The 21,098-nt window shown below is 40.2% G+C and overlaps 1 protein-coding gene across 4 annotated transcripts in view; it reads right to left on the bottom strand.

Moving 5' to 3' along the window:
• NR3C2 (nuclear receptor subfamily 3 group C member 2) overlaps positions 1 to 21,098 on the bottom strand; it is a 369,924-nt gene that overhangs the window by 178,393 nt on the left and 170,433 nt on the right. For 3 of the 4 annotated variants that reach the window (XM_082388985.1, XM_082388986.1, XM_082388984.1), the window contains exon 3: positions 15,425 to 15,576. In XM_082388985.1, coding sequence (XP_082245111.1) covers positions 15,425 to 15,576 — 152 coding nt within the window. The remainder of the gene's footprint in view (positions 1 to 15,424; positions 15,577 to 21,098) is intronic. The other variant, XM_082388987.1, reaches the window with a different exon arrangement.

Below are 21,098 nucleotides of genomic sequence, written 5' to 3' on the forward strand. Positions count from 1 at the left end.
CCCTTTACTGGTTTCAAATACACATTTTGTATTTAACATGTGTGTAGGGGGTTTTGGAATCAGACATATAAAATTACTGTGCCCTTGACATCTATACACTATTTCATCAAGTAACCACTTACGGAGTTCTGCCTACTCTGTGGGATGTGTCCAGTCTGACAAGTAATAAGAGTACCGTGAATAGCTATCGTTTCTGTATGATAGTTATTCACAGTATGATACAGAAGCTATCATTCCCGTAACGTCTACAACGTGCCAGAAAATTGGCATATACCACCGTCACCAAAACATCACGATACCCAAGGTATTTCCCCATCTCCATTTTACAGCGAGGAATCAGGAAGAAGCTGGTAAATTGCCCAGGCCTCGGGGCCAGTAGGGCAACACGGTGAAATCAGACAAAGTCTGGAGTCAGGAAGACCTGCCTGCCATTCCTACCTCTGTCCTTCACTGTGTGACTGTGGACAAATGGCTTAATTCCTCTAATTAACTTTCTCATCAAAACAGAAGGATACTACTTCACACCTACAAAAACTGTACAGAAATAAAACGAGAGACTGTCCATTGCAGCCCTAGCTCACAGTCACATTTAATAAATGTTCACCATGATGAATACTAGAGACAGTGACATTGGACTTCGAACACAGGTCCCTACGGTTATGATTCCAGCCGTAACAAGGTACATCTACACTGAATCTGGAAAACGACATACCATCATCTAGTTTCAGTTACAATTAAAATTAAGAAAAAGCATATGTTACAAAACCAAGACATATAAAGACAAAGTATAATCGTGGTTGACAGGGGCTGGGGGAGGGGAGCATGGGGAGTGATTGTTTAATGGATACAGAATTTCAGTTTTACAAGATGAAAAGAGTTATGACGATAAGAGGTGGTGATGGCTGCACAACCATGCCAATGTATTTGACACCACTGAACTGTACATTTAAAAATGGCAAGATGTATGTTTCATGGTATGTGTGCTTTACCACAATAAAGAACAAAACCAAAAATAAACACTAAGCTTTATGAGACTGAAGCTGGAAATACGGTATTTGCTGGAAATTTTGTATAAGGAAATGGAATTACGACATTTTAAATATAACAGAATTATTTTATTATAGGGTCTTAGTAGACTCTTAAACAGTGGGAAGAGAATATGTATCCTATGATTTACCGGTATAGTATAAATACATAAATAAACAAGTCATTGCCTGGGATTAATTTCCATCTGATTTCTTAACTAGTCATTTAATAACAATGAGTGGGTACTTGGAATGTGTTCTAGAAACCTGAAGGTAACAAAATGGTTGGCATCCCCTCATATGATGTGATGAAAGAAGGTAGAGGGCCCTCTCTGTGATTCTAGATGCAGCAATTTCTATTTTAAAGTAGCTGGTCTGTGGCAGGCAGCATGGCTGCAACACAGGTACACACCTCGCTGCATAACGACATTTCTTTTGGCAACTGTTTTTCCCAAAACAAATCACATAGAACGTATAGCAGAATGATGTCATAGTGCAATTACTAAAGGAAAAACTATTTACATGTGAAAAATGTGTACTAATGTCAACTTAAATCTTAAACATATTTCAGTACCTGTAAAAATATTTAATAGAGTTGATTTTTAAAAAATCTTTATTGAAAGCACCATAGTCACAAGTATCTGAAATGACATTCTTCTTGTAATCCAGCTAGCAACTGATGACCTTCAAAAGATCATAGTCAGATACGTTGAGTACAGTTAATTTTAAAATGTTAAAGGGAAAGCTGATTGAAGGAATTTTAGACCTAAAAACACTTATATAATTATTTCCCCATCTATTCTCTTTTAAAAACAGTGATTTCTATTCACATCTATTGAATACTCTTTTTAGATTACTATTCTTTTTTAAGTTGTAATTTCAGGTCATATTGGAGAATAAAAAAAAAAATGCAGAATTAGTACTTATGTAATGGTGAGTTACAGTAAAGACAAAAGAGACAGCCTACTCTGTTTTCTTACATAAATGAAAAATACACTTTTATGTTATACTTCTAACATTCTCTCCTCACTATAGGAAAGACAATTTTGCTTGATTTTTCAAGTAATTTAAAAATCGCTTTTATTTTCAGGCTTGTTTTACAAAGGATGTGTTAATGGCTCAATAGAGGTTAATTTTCACTACTAAAATAATTTCGTTTTTTGTTCCTATCCCCTCCCTGTGGGTCATGACTATAAATTACAACTTAGTCTACTAAAGGAAATAGCTATCAGTACCTGAAAACACCAATTTTCTGCCTAGTAAATTGAGTTCAACAGTGAGAAACTTTGTAAAACGGGAAATCTTTCCTGGTTCCACTTGATTTTTGCACAATTTGCACTGCTGCAGTAAAAAAGACAAGGTTAATTCCTAAGGCTCGATATGATTATTTTTGCTTTACAGGTAATTTTTAAGATACAGTAGAGGATTTTTTAAAAAGGTGTACTACTTAGAATAAATTAAAGTAAGGTATCTGGGATTCCCATGCCTTTCTGTTAATAGGAATGGACTGTAGCACACACTTAGGGTCTAGTACATAGTAATTATCCAACAGATGCTGGCTGAATTGAAGGAATGTGCCTGGGTTCTACACTGCGGGCCCACATGCGGCATTTTCCTTTCTGTTTTCAATGACTATTTTGTCTGACATCAGCTCTGGCCCTGTTGGTTCCTTGCCTCTTCATTGCCTTCTTAGCACCTGACCCTAGCTTGATTCTCCAAGTTCTGGACCTAGTGCTTCCTGTTCACTGACATCTGACCTTAGTCACGATCACAGCTCTGTTCTGTGAAATGCTAGTTAAATTAGGTGTAGGTCAGCTATTTCAGGATTTGGGAGGTGTCACAGAAATATTTTGAATTTTAAGTATCACCAATGATAGCAACTAAAGGTCTTCAAATACATCTTAATCTTCATCAGATGTGTCAGAAGCACATTTATTTTTAAATATTGAAAGGAAAGGTTGCTTGAAGGACCTTTTAAATCAATTATCATTTAATAATGACATTTCAATAACAGTTTCTCCACTATTCTCCTTTAAAAACAGTGATTTTTACTTAAGATTTCTAATTAATGGCTACTAATACTCTTCATTCCTATTCTTTTTCTGAATGCAACTTCAGTTCATATTGAATAGTAAAAAACAGAACAATTATTACCTATGTAATGCTAGCAATATCAAATTGCTGAGCCTGGTTCACCTGGGAAAATGCTATGGTACGGGCCAGATGAAAAACAATCAACCTAGACTAATTCTGCACTGGTTTTCCAATTAAGTCATTCAACACAAGTGGGAGGGCAGGAGAATGCAGCATGTTTTAGAAATCCTGGTACAGTTAATTAAAAAAAGAAAAAGAAAGTGAAAAGTAGTTGTGATCTCCCAAATTGTTTAAGATGTAGAAAGAGTATGAAAACTGTCTCTGTTCTTTTTATGATTCTGTATTCAGGAAGATTAAATTTAAATCCTGATCTTAAATATATACAAAGGTTTCCCCACTGTGGCCCTTGGGTGCAATCCTCATGAACAATGTGGACCCGCCTAAACCTTCCTAAACACGGATGTCAAACCTCTAAGTCTTGCCTAAAGTGAGATACTCTTTTCTTTAATTTTTACTGGTTTTTTTTTTTCCTTCAAGGCAAATATTTAACACATACAGAAAGTAGTTAGAATTTAAATATTCTACATTTTATTGAGAACCAGGAGTTATTGATTCAGTTACTTCCTAAGAAGGGGAATATTCATTTTTAAATGTAGCATTTGTAAAGTAACCCTTTATTATTTCTAAAGCAGTTTCAACATACATGTATTAATTTTTATCCTCCTAACTCTGAGAGATGGGTAGGGCAGATACTTCTAAGATTTATTTTCTTACAGAAGAGAAAACAGAACTTCAATTATTTGCTCAAAGTCTCAGAGTGGGCAGTGTCATTCTGGACCCAAGGCCAGGTTGTCCGACCCCAAGGCCAAATCTCTCTCTACTCACGCTATACCTCAACATAAAGATGACTCTGGAATCTGTGCTGGTGATGCTTTATTATACAGCTTCTTACCGGAGCACTCTCACAGTAAGTGCTTAAACTGCTGGATAATATTCAAGGAGCCTTTCACTAAAACGTTAACTGGTCAGTATGGCTTCTAAGAGGATGGTGTGAATCTCCAAACTCTAGCCTTGGTTCTTCCTTCCAAATTGAAGAAGAAAATAAAATAAAAGGAGGGATTAGGAGGGAGGAGGAGGTATTTGTGTCCCCCCACCCCCGCCAAATTACATAGTTTTGATTCTGCTGAAACAAATAGAATTGAATGAGTGTGGACTCATCTATAATGCTACGTGTAAGTGTGAATTTCTATTAAACTTCCTGGAAACCTCATCCCATCTATTCCTCAGCTTATTTGCTAGAAGTGACTTTTCAATTCTTGTTCACAGTTATGATGCCCCTCTACATTTTGATTCTTTAATCTTTTGTTTTATTTCATTTGCTTTATTTTGTGGTTTTACCATTAGAAAAGTAAACAGAACCTTTTTGTAAAGCTGCATTAGGTTGGCAAAGACCAGTGATTTGATGGAGCCTTTAGTCTTATACCTGTAAGAAGAAAATACATTTGTCACTCCTCCTTAGGGATCATGTTTTGCTTTGTGAGGTAGAAGAGCTCACTGTTAGTTAGCAACACAGCACAGACAGGAAGATGATGCTTCTGTAAATGTAATGTTATGGTCAACAAATTCCAAGCGCTGGCATTGATGAAAGAGCTTCAAATAGGGCCAACCTGAGGGCAAATGGAAACGAGCTCCATTGCTTGAGATGGGTGAGCTTCATTCCTTGGTGTCAACCTGCTCTTATCTAGAGGTGGATTTGGTCTCTGATACTGGAGGGAGGTGTGTGAATGTGAGACAGAGAATGTGAGCACGTGCACAGATGCTTTCACGATCATTTCAAGTGGTTTTGGAGTCTTCTTGCTGACGTTCAAGGTTTTCCGCGCTCCTCAGAACGCCGATCACTGGGTGACAGGGTGAAGTGGAGCAGAGCTCTAAAAGTGTGTGTGTGCTTGTGTGTGTATGTGTTACAGGTATCTGCTTATCTCTACAGAAATCATCATCAGCCTTTCTCTCTTTCTGATCTAAGAGGTCAGGATGGGCAGTGAATGAAGATACCAAGGAATAAGGGTAAAAGAAAAAAATCACTACATTGGATATGTCTGTCTTTAAAAAGCAAAAAATTACAGCAAAAATTTTGGAGACTTGAAACATGCGCTTTTTTTTTTTTTTTTTGCTATACAATTTTTCTGAAGCTTGAAGACGTTAAGCTAAAAGAAATAAGCTGGACACAAAAGGACAAATATTGTATGATTCCATTTATATGAGATACCTAGAATAGTCAAATTTATAGAGATAAAAAGTAGAATGACAGTTCCCAAAGGCTGGGAGAAGTGGTATTGGGGAGTTTTTGTATGGAGTTTGGGAAGGTGAGAAAATTCTGGAGATGGATGGTGGTGATAGGTGCAGGATAATGTACTTAATGTCACTGAACTGTACCCTTAAAAATGGTTAAAATGGTAAAAAAAAAAAAAAAAAATTAGCTTCATGTTGTGGTTTCCTACAGTGTCATGAGCTGCTAACATCATTTAGTACCTCTAACGTGGGCAGTAATGATGACACGTCTCCCCAACGATCGACCATGCCCTGCGGGGCTGTTTCATTGGTGCTGTGGGCCCAGCACCTTCACCAGGTTTTCAATTTCATTTCATAACTTCCCATGTTCTGCACCAAACAGCCAAAGCAGCCACTGACATCTGTTGCCTAAAACTAAGCCGATCTGCCAAACTACCTTATACCTAGTTAGGCACTTCTTTTGTTTTAAAATGTACCAGAAAATATATCCAGGTTAAAAAAAAAATGAACTTTTCCAGAATTTAGTCTCTGCTTTTTCATAGAGACTGCTTTATCTCTTTGGGTGACCCAATCTCAAGTTTCTTTTTTTTTTTTTAAATATTTATTTATTTGGCTGCATCAGGTCTTAGTTGTGGCATGTGGGATCTTTCATTGCGGTGCATGGACTTCTCTCTCGTTGTGGCGCATGGGTTCCGGAGCGCGTGGCCTCTGCAGTTGCAGCACGCAGGCTTAGTTGCCCCGTGGCATGCGGGATCTCAGTTCCCCGACCAGGGATCGAACCCGCGTACCCTGCCTTGGAGGGCGGATTCTCAACCACTGGACCACTAGGGAAGTCCCTCTCAACAGTTTTTAAATTCCTCTCATCCTCTCCATTCTCAAAGTGTTTCCTCCCAAGTCTCCATCAGAATCTCCATCATCCCCCAGAACTAATCCACCATCAGGTCTTGCCCGTTCTTCCTTCTCACCTCTCAAATCAGGCCTTCTGTTCCGTCGCATCAATTCCATCCTAAGTCAGGCCCTTTCTACTTTCCATCATCCACAATCCCATCCCAGTTGTCTTCTCTTCCGCTAGGTGGTACCTGCCATGAGCCACTGCACAGACACCAAGGGACAACGCCGCCTATACCCCGCATTGATTTTTTTCCTCAAAAAAGACTCACTGTGTTTAAGAAAGGCTGAGATTTCTCACTGCAAAATGAGGGCCTGTGTTTGGCCCCAGTGTCTTTGTTCAGTCGTCTCCTCCACCTCTGGGCGTGGACCAGGCCCTCACCAAACGGGGCCTGCTCAACTGAGCGGACTCAGGTTCAAGCCCCCATCTTTCCATCCCTCCACCACCCGCCTCCACCTTAATGCCTAAATGCCTCCTCATCCTCCCTATCTTCCAGGGCTCTGTTTCTGGCACTGACTGCAATCAATTTAGCAATTTTCGTTTTCGGTGTCAAATCATTCTCAAGGGGACAGAATCACGTAAGCGGTACAATCCTAATGACATCAGGGCACAAGTTCTGGGAGGGCAGCCCTGAGTCCTCTGGCTCTCGGGTCTGTTTCTGAGCTGCCAGGCATCAGGGCTGAAGAGTTTGGGGCTTTCAGCTTTGGAGGAGGAAGGTCCTGCTCGCAATGCTTCTCTGAGCCTGATAGGCTCTGTCTAATTTTTACCACACATAGGAAATGAAACACAGGAAGATAAAACATTTCCATCAAACCTTAGATTAATATCAAGATGTTAAAGATGTACTTTAGGATGGTAATGGTAATTTTTAAAAATAGGGAGTTCATTCCTTAAGAAAAAAATAGAGACTACCCAATTTCTTTCCCATTAGGGCAACAGAAATTCAAATGAGAGCTTCAACTTGGAATGGTTAGGAGTTAATTATTTAGAGTATAGCGGGAAAACTGTTAAATTACAATGGGCTCTTCATAAGTGTCCTCAAGCCAGGGATGTTGCCCTACTTTTTGAGGGGTAAAAATAGTTGGGATCTGATAGAACTCTGTGAGAGGTAGTAGAGCTTATGTGCTGAATATACAGAGTCAGAATGCCTGGACTTCCCGGGTTCAAATCCCCGCCCTGCCACTTCCTTCCATCTGGGTGACCTTGGACTGACTAACTCAACTCTTACATGCCTCAGATGACTGATTGCTAACATGAGGACAGATAATAATTGAATAATCGGACCTATTTCATAGGATTATCATGAGGATTAAAATGATAAAACACAATAAAGCTCTTAGGATAATGTGCACAAAATAAGTACTCAAATGTTTATTGCTATTGCTATTAATTTTAAGAGTGGAAGGATCATACCATTAGGCCTTGTTAAAGAAAAATAGTCACTGTTTTCCTTGTTACAACAATTGCTTAGAGGGTTCAGGTTTAAAGACATTGCCTTGCAAAACTCACAAAACTTTCAGCTTTAAGACGGCAGTTATGAGGAAAAAATGAGATAAAACATGGAGTACTTGGCACAGTGTCTGCCTGGCATGGAGTAACTGCTCCATAAATAACAGCGATGATTATAGGAGAAGGTGGTTGACAGAGTAAAGCATGTTTCTCGCACTGCTCCTTAAGATAAGCCAAATGATCCCATTAATACCAATGGGAGAGTTACTTTTTTAAATTTCAGGTTATAATTCACATGAAAAGAATAGGCACGTTACAACCAAAGCAGCTCATGAAAATTTTCTTCTAAACAGGCAATTCCCTAATCTAGTTGTTAAGAACATCGCACATCAGGTGACTCACCACCGTCTGTGGGCTCGGGCCTAGAAAGCCAAGTAGGTGGCCGGTGTCTGCCAAGGCCAAAAGGGCATATTTCTCTATACTATCCCCTTCCCTGGCTCTATGTTCTCCTTCTTGCTCTCGTCTTGCCTTTGCCCTGTTTTTCATTTCACTTATGAGAAATTTCATTTTACCTCATGGAAAGCTGTGAGTTGCTTTGGATTCTTTTCTGGAACAAGATGGGCTGCAAACAGAGGCACAGACACGGGGAATACCTGAAAATTACTTACTGTGCTTCTAATTTATACTTTTCAAATTTGCTATGTGAAGTGCACCTTCGTTTAAAATTTTAAGCAACAAGAAGCTCTCTTTGGATAACACTAATTTACTTTTGGCCTACATGTCCCTACTCCAAATCATTTTCTAATAAATCACTTCAACATAGTTTTGACCTCAGAGAAACAGTGACAGAAACAAGGGGGAACCCCATACATATACTTAAATAGTTATCGATCAACAAATGGGACTTGAGCATCTGCTACATGTGTGACATTAGCTCTGCCCGGGTTAGCAAATCAAATTTCCTCGCTACCATGTTTGGTTGTGGGCTATGGACTGGCTAAGATTAAAAGAAAATCAAGATTAATGATTAATAAAGAGCAAAAACTGGGATTGAAAGTTCCACAGATGCAATAATGTCTGAAGTTCATCTAAACTTGGAAGAACCAGAGACCAAGTAACTAAGACTTTTCTGTGTACAACGTGGAGGAGAGAGAGAGAAAAATGATTCACACATGTGTAACACACACACACACACACACATATATACACACACACAATGTCCTAGATTTAGGCTCTCTAAGGTTCTAACCTTGGCTTATTCCTTGTTTCTCTAAATACCCATTTCTTGGGCAAATGCATCTACTTTCACGGATGATGATTCTAAAATAGTTATTTTCGATCTTTCCCTATTCCCCAAGCTTTAGAATCACACATCCAACTTCCTGTTAGACACATCTGAATGTTCTATGGACATTTCAAACTCATTGTCCTAAAAGGAATTTCATTCCAACCCCCTTTATCCTGGCAGTGCTCGTTTTCCAGAGCACCTATCAACTTTTCATGTTACACAAATAACTCATTTAGTATGTTTAATCTCTCCACCACCTCTCACTAGAATGTAATCTCCACCATGGCAAGGATCTTTGTATGTTTTGTTCACTTTCTTCATACAGGAAGTCAAGAGGTATGCCAAGAGTAGTGTCTGCCATTTAGTGGATACTGAATATGTTTGGTGAATGAATGACCTTTGCCTCCCATGCCCCCAAAGCTGCTCCCACTCCAGTGTCCCCAGTCTCAGCAAAGGGCACCAGCAGCCGAGCCCGTGGAAACATCCCAGATCTTTGCTTCCTTACCTCCAATACAGACCCACCAATGTTACTTCCCAGATAGTCTTGTTAGCTGTCCCCTCCTCTTTATCCCTAACGCTGCTGGTCTAGTTCTATCTCTGGTCATCTCTCACCGAAATGACTTAAAAGAGCCACCGGAACTGTCTCTCTTTAAATAAGCATACCTCCCTACAGTCAGATATTAAGTGCAAACCTGAGCTTACCATTCTGCTGTATGAAAACATTCAGAGGTTCTGTTTTGCCCAAGGATAAATTCAGGCCCCTCCTTAGAGTCCAGGACCTGGACCCAATCTGCACATCAGCCTTCACTTCTATCTCCTTGCATCTCACACGTCCATAGAGGTAACACGAAATTGCTTTTGGTGCCCTGTGCAGACAGCCTGTCCTTACTCCCCCTCAGCATGGCCAATTCTAATCCTTCAAGATTCAGTTTGGGGGTCAATTCTTTAAGAAGCTTCCTTGACCTTCCAGAGTGGCCTAAATGTCATGGCTCTGTATGTTCCCATGGCAACCAACTGAAGGGATATAAAAAAATCTGGGCAAACCTTTGCAATTAACACAAAAGCCTTGGGTTTATATAAGGAGGAAAGGAGTGTTCATAAAAATCCTAGATATGATCTACTGGGTAGGTATTTATTTAAGCGCTTATAGGAAGTAGTTGGAAAGAATCAGGTTATCTTGTTCCCAATTTTTGGTAAAGGGAAAAAAAGACTTAATCTTTAAAGTGTTTCGTGAGAAAACTAAGCCAGAAGAGTCCTTGGTTTCCTATCTCTGACTCAGCAGTTTTGTAGGAGGGACCATGCCCTCTGATGTACATTAGCTTCCCGTACGTGGCACACAGGGACAAGGAGGGCTGCATCACACACATCATGACCTGAAGACATCTAATAAGCAGGTGTGATTTCCTTGTTTTATCATTTCCTTAATTTTATATTGTCAATTACAAGGGGGATAGTTACTCAATTTAAATGCTCTGTTTTGCGGCATAATTGCACGGTCCATCATCCAGCCCCCCACACCTCACACTTACTCACACTCTTGCCTGCTGGTCCCTCTTGCTCAAGAGCACACACAGCATTAATGGGGATAACATGAGCCCATGACATGGTGAGACACACTTTCCTCTGGACCTGTTCGGTTTACTCATTCAGTTTAGAAAAGCGAAGGAAATTAACTATTAGTCAACCATTACTTGTCCTTAAAAACATTTTCCCCCATAGGATAATCAGTCTATGAATTGAAAGATTTCTCACCTATATGCTGCGAAGTACACGTGAAAGGAATGAGGTGCATGTATCCAGGTTTGGGTACCTTAAATGTTGCATATTTGAGGACTCCTGAGATTAATCTACAGTTAGACCTTTTAAAGCCATTTCATTTCAGGAAATAGATTTATAAGTCTCTTACTTAAGGGAAATGTCTGAGTGTCGAAATAGACATCATATGATTTGGCTGGCCATACCAAGATATGGACTCTTTAGCCTAACAGGTCTGCTTACAAAAATATAAATCCAGCTGACTTGACATTATAGTGAATTCTCTTCTTCTTTCACAGCCCTGTAACTCTTCAGTGACTTGTGGTGGCTGTGTCTTCCAGATACTGCTGTATACTGAGTAGCCAGAAAGGAAATTAGGTTATAAAATAGCCTGCTGAATGTAGTCAGCTCTGTTCATTGAGGGATCACAAAGTAAAATACACACAAGATGAAACCAATGGGAATTTACAGTTGGAAAGAGACTGAGATAGTAAAAACTCAGAGTAGAATTAGAAGTTGCGGATTAGACATCAAAAGGCTTGCGTATATTCTTGGGCCAGTTTCGTTGCTAATTTACTGGTTTGAGTGGGAAGTCATTCACTTGGAATGCTCTTATGTCACATAGGTACACTGATATGTACATTCAAACGTTTATTTAGTAGCTACTAAATATCTGTGGTGTTGCTAGGTTCTAGAGATAAGACCCTGTCCTGCCCTAAAGACATCGAACAGGGGAGCTAAAAGTCCAGTTGGCATCTCTCAATATTTTCTCTACTGTGCAACTCCCAAAGGTGGGTGCCAGAGTCAGCTATGAAGGTTCATTACGGGAATCAATCTTGGTGGTTCAGTCCACGGTGGAAAATGTGCAAAAGTCCCTCAAGGAAATGTTGACAGGCCTTCTACCCCCTCACCCCTGACCCTGACATCCTTTGAAACTTTGAGAACTGCTAGTCTAGAAGGATCTTACAACCTCAAAGAGCAGTTCTATGGGCAAAATAATGTACTACGGGAAAAATGAAGATGTAATGAAGAAAAAATGAAGACCTAACAGTACAACGTTACCGAATCATTTACATGATCTCTGTGTACAGACGTGGCCAAAGAACTTCAGCAGTTGTTCCTAAAGTCAAGGTCTAATATTTTGATGCCACTTTACGATTTATAAAATCTGCAAAGACATTTTGCTTTCATGTAATTTTTCACAGCAACAGGTAAGGCAATACTACCATTTCCATTTATATATAAAGAAACTGACGCCCAAGTAAGTTAAATAACTTGCCATAATCTTACACCTAGTGAGTGGCAGAGCTGGAAATTAAACCAAGTCTTCTGACCCTAAAGCCAGTCTACTTTCCACCACTACAGAGAACCCAACTTAAAATATATATATGTGTATGTGTGCATGTGTGTGTGCATATAGGCTTATTCTTTTTCTTAAGACAGAAAGGTCCTGACAAACCTTCAAGGCAAATAAGCAATTCAAATTTAAAAATAAAACGATAAGCTTCCACTGTAAGGTACAGTAATACGGCTCTAAACCGACATTATTGACAAAAAAGGTATTCTGGATGAGACGCCTAAGTGTTTTTATATTAAATGTTTAAGAAGAAGAAATAAGCACATCTATACATCCCATTGGACAGGACACAGAGAACATAATATACACTTAAAACAAATGATGTGCAGTCTCCCTATGTAGTCACCACTACACTATCAGACAAAGCGTTAGAGCGGGGAGCACTAGGGCATAAAAGCCTGAAGCCAACAAGCTTGAAGCTCAGACTGCTGTGATTTTCCCCCTGTCCTCTCTGTAGTGGTCATTTCCAGTCTGCCCTGATGTTGTTAGCTCCTTTCGACTTTAAAGGACTCCCCTACCTGCAGCTGCTTAGAAGCCTCTGTATATGTACTCCGAGGAGGAGCTTAAGGTTAAAACCAGAAAACAACCATAGTAAATATTCAAATATAAAAACACACATACGTTTGTATATGTGTGTGTATGTACACACACAGTGACACACACGCAGAGACACACACTAAGGACACCACACTGTCTTCTCAATGTTTACATCACTGCCCTCATTATTACCGAGCAGGCATAAACAATGACATATAGAGCAGGATTTTCATGAACTTGAGAATTATGGAAAATGGAAAGAATAGATTATGAGATTTAGATTTATGAGGCCTTAGGTTGGGTCTAGGTTTGGAGTCATAAGACTTTAATATGGGTCTAAGTTTGGCCTTATGATTCCAAATAGATGAATTGGGTCTGATCCCAAATTTCTTCATCTGTAAAAGGGGAATAAAAATAACATCTATATACCATAATTTTGTGAAATTAGTGCCTCTCATTACATAAAATATTTTAAAAATAATTTCTTATTAAATCAAAAAGGTCTGATACAGAGATAGTCCTATTTCTTTCACACATACATACATGATAAAACAGGAAGCAAATACAAATTACAAAACAAAAACAAGTCATTACTCTCATGAAGTTTATATTTAAAATTTATAGCCTTGTTTTACACAGGTGGGTGCTAAAATTCTAATTCCCAAATAAACAGGAAATAAGCTATATTAATAAAAGTCTTAAAAGGCACTTGTCAAGGTTCATTATCCATTACTGATCAGCTTTTCAATGAAAGAAAAAGATGTACAGACATTTTGGCTTTTCCATGTTTATATGTACCTCAGTTGCAAAAACAATTCTTTCCTTAGCTACTTCCAGAGAAACTACTTAAAACAACAAAAACATCTAGAAAACCGTTTTTTGCAGAGAAGGGCAGATTTTATCAATAGCCATAACATGGGTTCTGATATGAATGCTGACCCCTAGGTAGGGCCACACAGAGGCACCCTCTCTAAATGTCCTTCTCTCACTGCTTTATTTTTACTTATCACCTTTGTTCACCAATTAGTGAGCCTAGGAGGGGAGCCCTTATGTTGGAAGGTATAAAGCGGCATTAGAAGATGCCAGAGGTATATCTTACCTATTTATCTTCTACTGAGTCAATCACAGAGTTAAGGAAAGAAAGAAGAGGGTGGCGGGGAAGACAATCTTAAAAAATTAAATTGATTTCAGTACTATACATACTTCTTTCCCCCATTTTCTGGAAATCAGCCTTCTGGTAACAGGACTCACCTTTTTCTCCAGGAAATGCTCATTCCCACAGTTGGTCTAGGTTGTTCAGGTTGGCCGACTCCAGTCAGAACCAGCCTATCAGATCACTGCTCCCCCCAGCCACGGTGATTGGTCTGGAGGGGGCCAATGTGAGTCAAGTTCAGTCTATGGAGATTCAATTGGGGGCTTTTATAACAACCCCTGGGAACAGAAAACCTCTTTTCTTCTCACGAGAGAAACTGCATGAGAACAGAGCCAGAGGAAAGTCAAGCGATGGAGAGAATGAGATTGAATGTGAATGACCTGGCTTAAGACCATGGCTTGCCCAAAGCCATGCCCACACGAGGACTTTCCAGTTATGTGGGCCAATGAATTTCCATTGGTGCTGATGCCAGTTTGTGTTGAATTTTCTGTCACCTGTAACCAAGAGCTCATACCCCGAGAAAGAAATATGGAACTCCTATTACCAATTCAATGCTGGGTTTGGGGACTATTAAATAATTAATAGTGTAAATAATGGAAAATCATGTACTATCAATTAAATAATGCAGAATCAATCTCAGAAACACAGAAATAACTATTTGGTCAACTTTTTTCATCCCAGAAATAAAGACATTTCCTTGTGGTCATCAGCAAAACAAACATTCAAGTCATTTATGCTTAAGTCTCTGAAACACCAATTCATCTCTCAGAAAAATGTCCTGAGAAATACACCTGCAGGAATCTTAATGCTGAACTCCTTAGCGAGAATAAGTGTCAATTACACAACACTTCTCCTGATAGCAAAAAATTCTACACTTTGACCAGTCATAGTAATCAACATTAATAAAACCATCAGGCCTAAATTGCTTGGAAGTGAAGCTGGAGAAAGGCAGAAACAAATGAAAAGACCATTTCTCCTTAGGAAGTACAATTACTTGGACAGAAGCAAAAGCTAGACTACATAAACTTAAAGAATCTCAGTCCAATTTTTCATTTAATGTACTGGTTTGGAAACTTTCAGTAGGAACGAAGGTAGGACTCAAATGCGGACCTGGAATCTCAAGCAGCTGTTAAATGACATTATTCTGTAAGGAACACAACTTAAATTACACACACGATCCTGATATCAATGTTTTAACTTGCCACAAACACATATTTATACAGAAACATAGACAAGGCAGACGTGCTGTAAAAAAACGCTCTTTCAGATCATGCAAATTAAATTTATGGTGACATAGAATGATTTTGGTAAGTCTAAGTGAAAAAAAAAACTGAGACAAACCAACAACCAAAACAACTGGTCTTTCTGACTGGTTGCTCTTAATCCACAGTTTCGAATTTTGGCCATTAAATATTGCTCGGTGGAGAATCTCCAAGTGGTTTTTAGACAAGGCATTATTACTATTTATCACTGACAGATTATATCCAAAACTAAGGAAATTTTTGAATTATTTCCCAATAATGCTATCGAGTTAACCGTGCAAGTAAACTACACACCAGGAAAGAAAATGTGTAAAAGGAACACCCACATGAACATTTACCTTCCACTGCTCTTTTGAAGAACACTTTGCAGCTGCCACAGGTCACTACACCATAGTGACATCCTGAAGCCTCATCCCCACACACCAAACATATTTTGGAAGGTCTTGAGGATCCAGTGGAAACACTTCGTAAAGTAGAGCTGGGGAAAGAAATCAAGATTTAAATAACTACAGTGGAGTGGCACATTTGACATGCTGTACAGCTTAGCTCAATATCTGTCAGTCATCTTGATTCCATCAATGAATTCAATATGGTCCCATCCCGAGTGACTTAGGAAATGAAGGCAAAACCCTATGAGGGGAGTAATGTATCAAGAATTCTCTATAGCAAAGTCTCTTCTCAGTACTAAGAAATCATAAATAATCCCATGTAAACTTTTCTCTTCCTCTTCCTGTTTTTGAGAACGTTTACCAAAAAATATTATTTGCATTCTAGGTGAACAGGGAGGAGAGAAATCTTGAGCCGAGTCATCACAGAAGTATTTTTGGCATCAAAGGGCTATTACAATACTTCTCAACTCTCTTCACTCAGACTCAGATTATATCTCAATTTATGCCAGATAAAAAACTCTCCCCTCTCCAAAACAATCCACAAATTAAAATTAAAATAATTCTTGTCTCTACTGTCAGCAATTTTACTCCTCCAAGCTCCTGCATCTTCTCCCATGTTACCTTACATAGGTATGTTCAAATTGCTTCATTTTGCTTACTAATTTAAAGGGGCACAGTCAATACTAAAAACAAGCCATATACGGTAACTATCTCAGGTACCTTTCATGGTAAGAAACTGAAGGGTGCAGTTTTTAGGGACAAATTTAACCTTTTCGGCAACAATCTACATGAATACTTTTTAAGGAGACTTTTCTCAAGCTATATTACATATTCCCGTGCCGGTTTATGGTGCAATCTGAACAAAATTGTTTTAAATTCAAATAAGGTCTCATAGTTCAGTGACCGATGTGTGCCAAGCAGGCAAAGAATTCGATTTTTTTTTTTTCATTCCTAGCCCACATGCACTTATTGGATATCTACCCACAGGTCCTGTGCAAGGTACTGAGGAAATAATATAGACTGCTCATTCCTTGTCCTCAAAGTTGGTGGAGACATGCAGCATTATGGTATGTGCTTAGGTGCGGGGTAATATGGCGGCACATTGTAGGCTCAGCCTTCCATACTGGGAAAGCTCAGAATATACCAGTCAGCAGTCTTCCCCAAAGGTGACAGCTGAGCTGAGTTTTGAAGCACGACGAGATGGTAGCCAGACAAAGACAGGGGTAGAGCAAGCAGAATGTGCAACACGAGCTGGAATGTGAGAGAAATTCGAGCTGAACATGTTCAGAAAACATTGGGTAGATTTTTTGTATGTCAGCACCATCACCTTGTTGTCCTAGCTTTTGTCTCCATTGTAAAACAGCAGGAACATAAAAACTCAAAGAAAACATATCAAAAGGCTAGAATGGTTATGTTACGGTGATGATTTCTCTGTTTTTCAAATTAGCTAAATGTGATACTATTGCCTTCATGATTTTTTTTAATTGATTTTTTTATGTTTTAACTACACTCTCACCAAAAACAGATGAAGGAACAAACTATGCAGCTGCTCAAAGCACTGCATCATGACTGACTTTCTAGAAAAATGACTTCTTAAATCAAGGGCTGAAACAATGTTCTCCAGAGTTGTTTCTCCTTCTGAGAAAAGTGCTCTTTATTATTTTTATTAGCGTCCTTTGACTTCTTTATGGCATTCAAAACATTCCATTTCAGCACCAGTAACTTCTACGGCATATTGGCCAGTAAAGTTCAGTCCATACTCTGACTCTCTTACGCTTCACAGGAAAATACCATGATTGCATAAACAATTAGAATACAACTTAAAAACCATCATTAACATGTAAGTGCTTTTTTACAACTACAAGCATACATAGGATTTGTATTTAACATTTTTGTGAGCCTTGGTCTTGGTCCTCAAACTGAAGAGTCTCTTAACTTTAGTCTTTGGAACTCTCTTCTTCTGTCCAAACACACTTTCCTTGGCTCAGTCAATGGCAACTGCTATGGGCTGAATCGTGTCCTTCTCCCCACTTTCAATTCCACTGTGGAAGTCCTAGCCCCTAGGACATCAGAGGGTGACCTTTTTTTTTAAACTGAAGTACAGTTGATTTACAATGTTGTGTTAATTTCTGTTGTACAGCAAAGCGACTCAGTTTTATATATATATATAAATATCTATATATATGCACGCACACATTCTTTTTTATATTCTTTTCCATTATGGTTTATCCCAGGATATTGAATACAGCTCCCTGTGCTATTCAGTAGGACCCTGTTGTCCGACCATTCCATATATAATAGTTTGCATCTACTAACCCCAGACTCCCAGTCCATCCCTCCCCCACCCCACCTCCCCCTTGGCGACCGTGAGTTTGTTCTCTATGTCTGCGAGTCTGTTTCTGCTTCATAGATAGGTTCATTTGTGTCATATTATAGATGCCACGTATAAGTGATATCATGTGGTATTTGTCTTTCTTTCTGACTTACTTCACTTAGTATGATAATCTCTAGTTGCATCCATGTTGCTACAAATGGCATTAATTCGTTTTGTTTTTTTTTTTTAATTTTTATTTATTTATTTATTTATTTATTTATTTATGGCTGTGTTGGGTCTTCGTTTCTGTGCGAGGGCTTTCTCCAGTTGTGGCAAGTGGGGGCCACTCTTCATCGCGGTGCACGGGCCTCTCACTATCACGGCCTCTCCTGCTGCGGATCACAGGCTCCAGACGTGCAGGCTCAGTAATTGTGGCCCACGGGCCCAGCCGCTCCACGGCATGTGGGATCCTCCCAGACCAGGGCTCAAACCCATGTCCCCCGCACTGGCAGGCAGATTCTCAACCACTGCGCCACCAGGGAAGCCCTTGTTCTTTTTTATGGCTGAGTAGTATTCCACTGTGGATACATACCGCACCTTCTTCATCCATTCATCTGTCAGTGGACATTTTGGTTGTTTCCATGTTTTGGCTATTGTGAATAGTACTGGTACGAACATAGGGGGTGCATGTCTCTTTTTGAATTATAGTTTTGTCCGGATATGTGTCCAGGAGTGGGATTGCTGGATCATACGGTAATTTTATTTTTAGTTTTCCATCAGAGTGTAATCTTATTTGGAAATATGGTCATAGCAGATATGATGAGTTAAGATGAGGTCATTTTGGAGAAGGGTCATCCCTAATCCAATATGATTGGGGTTCTTATTAAAAAGAGGAAATTAGGACACAGACACACACAGAGAGAATGCTGTGTGAAGATGAAGAGAGTGATACTCTTACAAGTCAAGGAACGCCAAAGACAGCCAAGAAACCGCCAGAAGCTAGGAGAGAGGGATGGAACAGATTCTCCCTCACAACCTTCATAAGGAACTAACTGAGCTGACACGTTAAACTTGGTCAAGCCTACAGAACCATGAAACAATATATTTCTGTTGCTGAAGCCACCCATTTGTGGTACTTTGTTATGCAGCCCTAGCAGACCAATACAGCAACTTGGACTCACCCCTGACTCTTCCTTCTCTCTCGTTTCATTCTCAATCTGTTCAATTCTATTTACTTTACCCTCAAAAAACATCCAGATTCTGATCACTTCCCATACCTCCTCTGGGACCACTCTAGTCCAAGCCATCAACACCTCTTCCCAGGATGTGTGGAAGCCTGCTTGCTCATCTTCCTGTTTCTCCTTGCCCCCTTCCTTCCCCTGTAGCTAGAACGATCCTTATTCGTTCCTTTGCTCCCATCCAAGGGCTTTCCCTCACGCTCAGAGGAAAAGCCAAAGTCAACCTATGACCACAGGGCCCCAATGTGGCCCCTGAGACTTTACTAACCTTTCTCTCTTGCTTGCTGCCCTTCAGCAACACTGGCATCCTTGCCAGACCTCAAACACACCAGGCGTGCTCCCACCTCGGGGCCTTTGCACGTGCTGTCCCCTGTTCACCCAGATATCTATACAACCCCACACCCCCACCTCCCTTCAGGGTGTCATCCAAATGTCACTTTCTCAGTCAGGCCTTTTCTGCCCCCTCTACTGAAAACACCCCTTCTGCCAAACCCCCTTCCCCTTCTGCTTTATTTTCCTCCCTGGCGCATGTCACCAGCAAACATGCTGTGTATTTTCCTTCTTTAGTCTGTTTATTGTTTGCTTCATCCACACAAGAAGGTAAACTCAACAGGGGCCTGGATTTGCTTCTGTGTTATTTGCCACTATGTCCCCAGGGCATGGCATAGTCCCTGGTACACATTAGGCTCCCGATTAACACTTGGGATAAATGAGTGATCTCAGATGACTGGCCTTTTCATCAGTTTTGAACTCCTACTGCATTCCTTACATATAAGAATGTGATTGGTTTTTAACCGTCTTGAGAGTGAAAAGTATGTAGTGGAACCGAATGCAGAGAAGTCAAAGTGAAAGCATAGCATCAAAAAGATGCATTGTGAAATCCCAAATAAAACAGTAATTTGGCTCAATGACAAAATTAAAGCAAAGGTGGATTATTTTTCCTTCTTGTTCACTAACATCTCTCAATGACAAGGGAGCACACTTGCCTCTACGTGTCTCTCGGCAGCCCTCTGCTTCTTCAGTTTCTGTAACAGTGTACCGAGCTCATTCTCTATTTCTCAGGCTCTTTCTCATTGTCTTAATCACCAGTGTAGATTTTCTTTGGCGTTCTACCTTTGGCCATCTTTTTTTCTCATTTCTACACTTTATCCCTTAATGATCTTATCCACTCTCCCAGCTCAAACAGCTCTCCTGGTGAATGACTTCCCGAATCTTTATATCCAGCTCCAACCTCTCCCCAGTGTTCCAATTTCATGGGTTCACTTCCTTTACATAACTTCCCAGCCTCTATGGTCTACTGGCTTCTGGAAGGGTACTGCCATCTGCTAGGCACCCAGGTTCAAACCTTCACTATCACATCTAGTCAGTTACCAAGTCCCGCTTGTCCAGGCTTCACCGTCTCCCATCACTTCTCTTCACCCTGTTGGGAGCCCTGGTTCAGACGCTTGTCACTTCCTCAGGGTTCTTCCCCAACACTCCAGTTCATTCTACAGTGGCTGACAAATGACGTTTCCTGTTATACAGGTCTGATTCTAGTACTGCCCAGTTCAGAAATCTTCCATCATCCCTACACAACACCACCATAAATGATAACGTTCCTGTCCCTCTTCCTTCATGCCTGCCCCCGCAGGTCCTCTCACTCTTGTGCTCGCCCCACTGCAACATCCCTGTTGAGGTGCTGTGGGTACCACCATCTGTACACCTACCCCCACCGCTCCGACTCCTGGGAAACCTGTCCATCCTTCAAGGGCCCCTGATGTTCTCCCGGCAGGATGCACCTCTCTCCCTTCTCCTGATTCGCTTTCGTGAATTCCTGATTTGCTCACCCCCCTCCCCCAGCGGTCATCACTTCTGCCCTGACATTCGTGCGTGATTTGTGCACTTATCCTAATCCCTTGAGGGCAAAGACCTTGTCCTCTGCCTCTCTGTGCTCTCTGCTGCCATTAGTGTGGTGCTGGGACTATTTATTGAATGAACGAAATCACAACCTTAATCTCATCACAGCAGAACATAAATTTCCAAAAGGCAATTTTAAAGAAGATAAATGAATGAGGCCAAG

This window comes from Balaenoptera borealis (genome assembly GCF_965194805.1).
Source record: "Balaenoptera borealis genome assembly, chromosome: 4".
Lineage (NCBI taxonomy): Eukaryota > Metazoa > Chordata > Mammalia > Artiodactyla > Balaenopteridae > Balaenoptera > Balaenoptera borealis.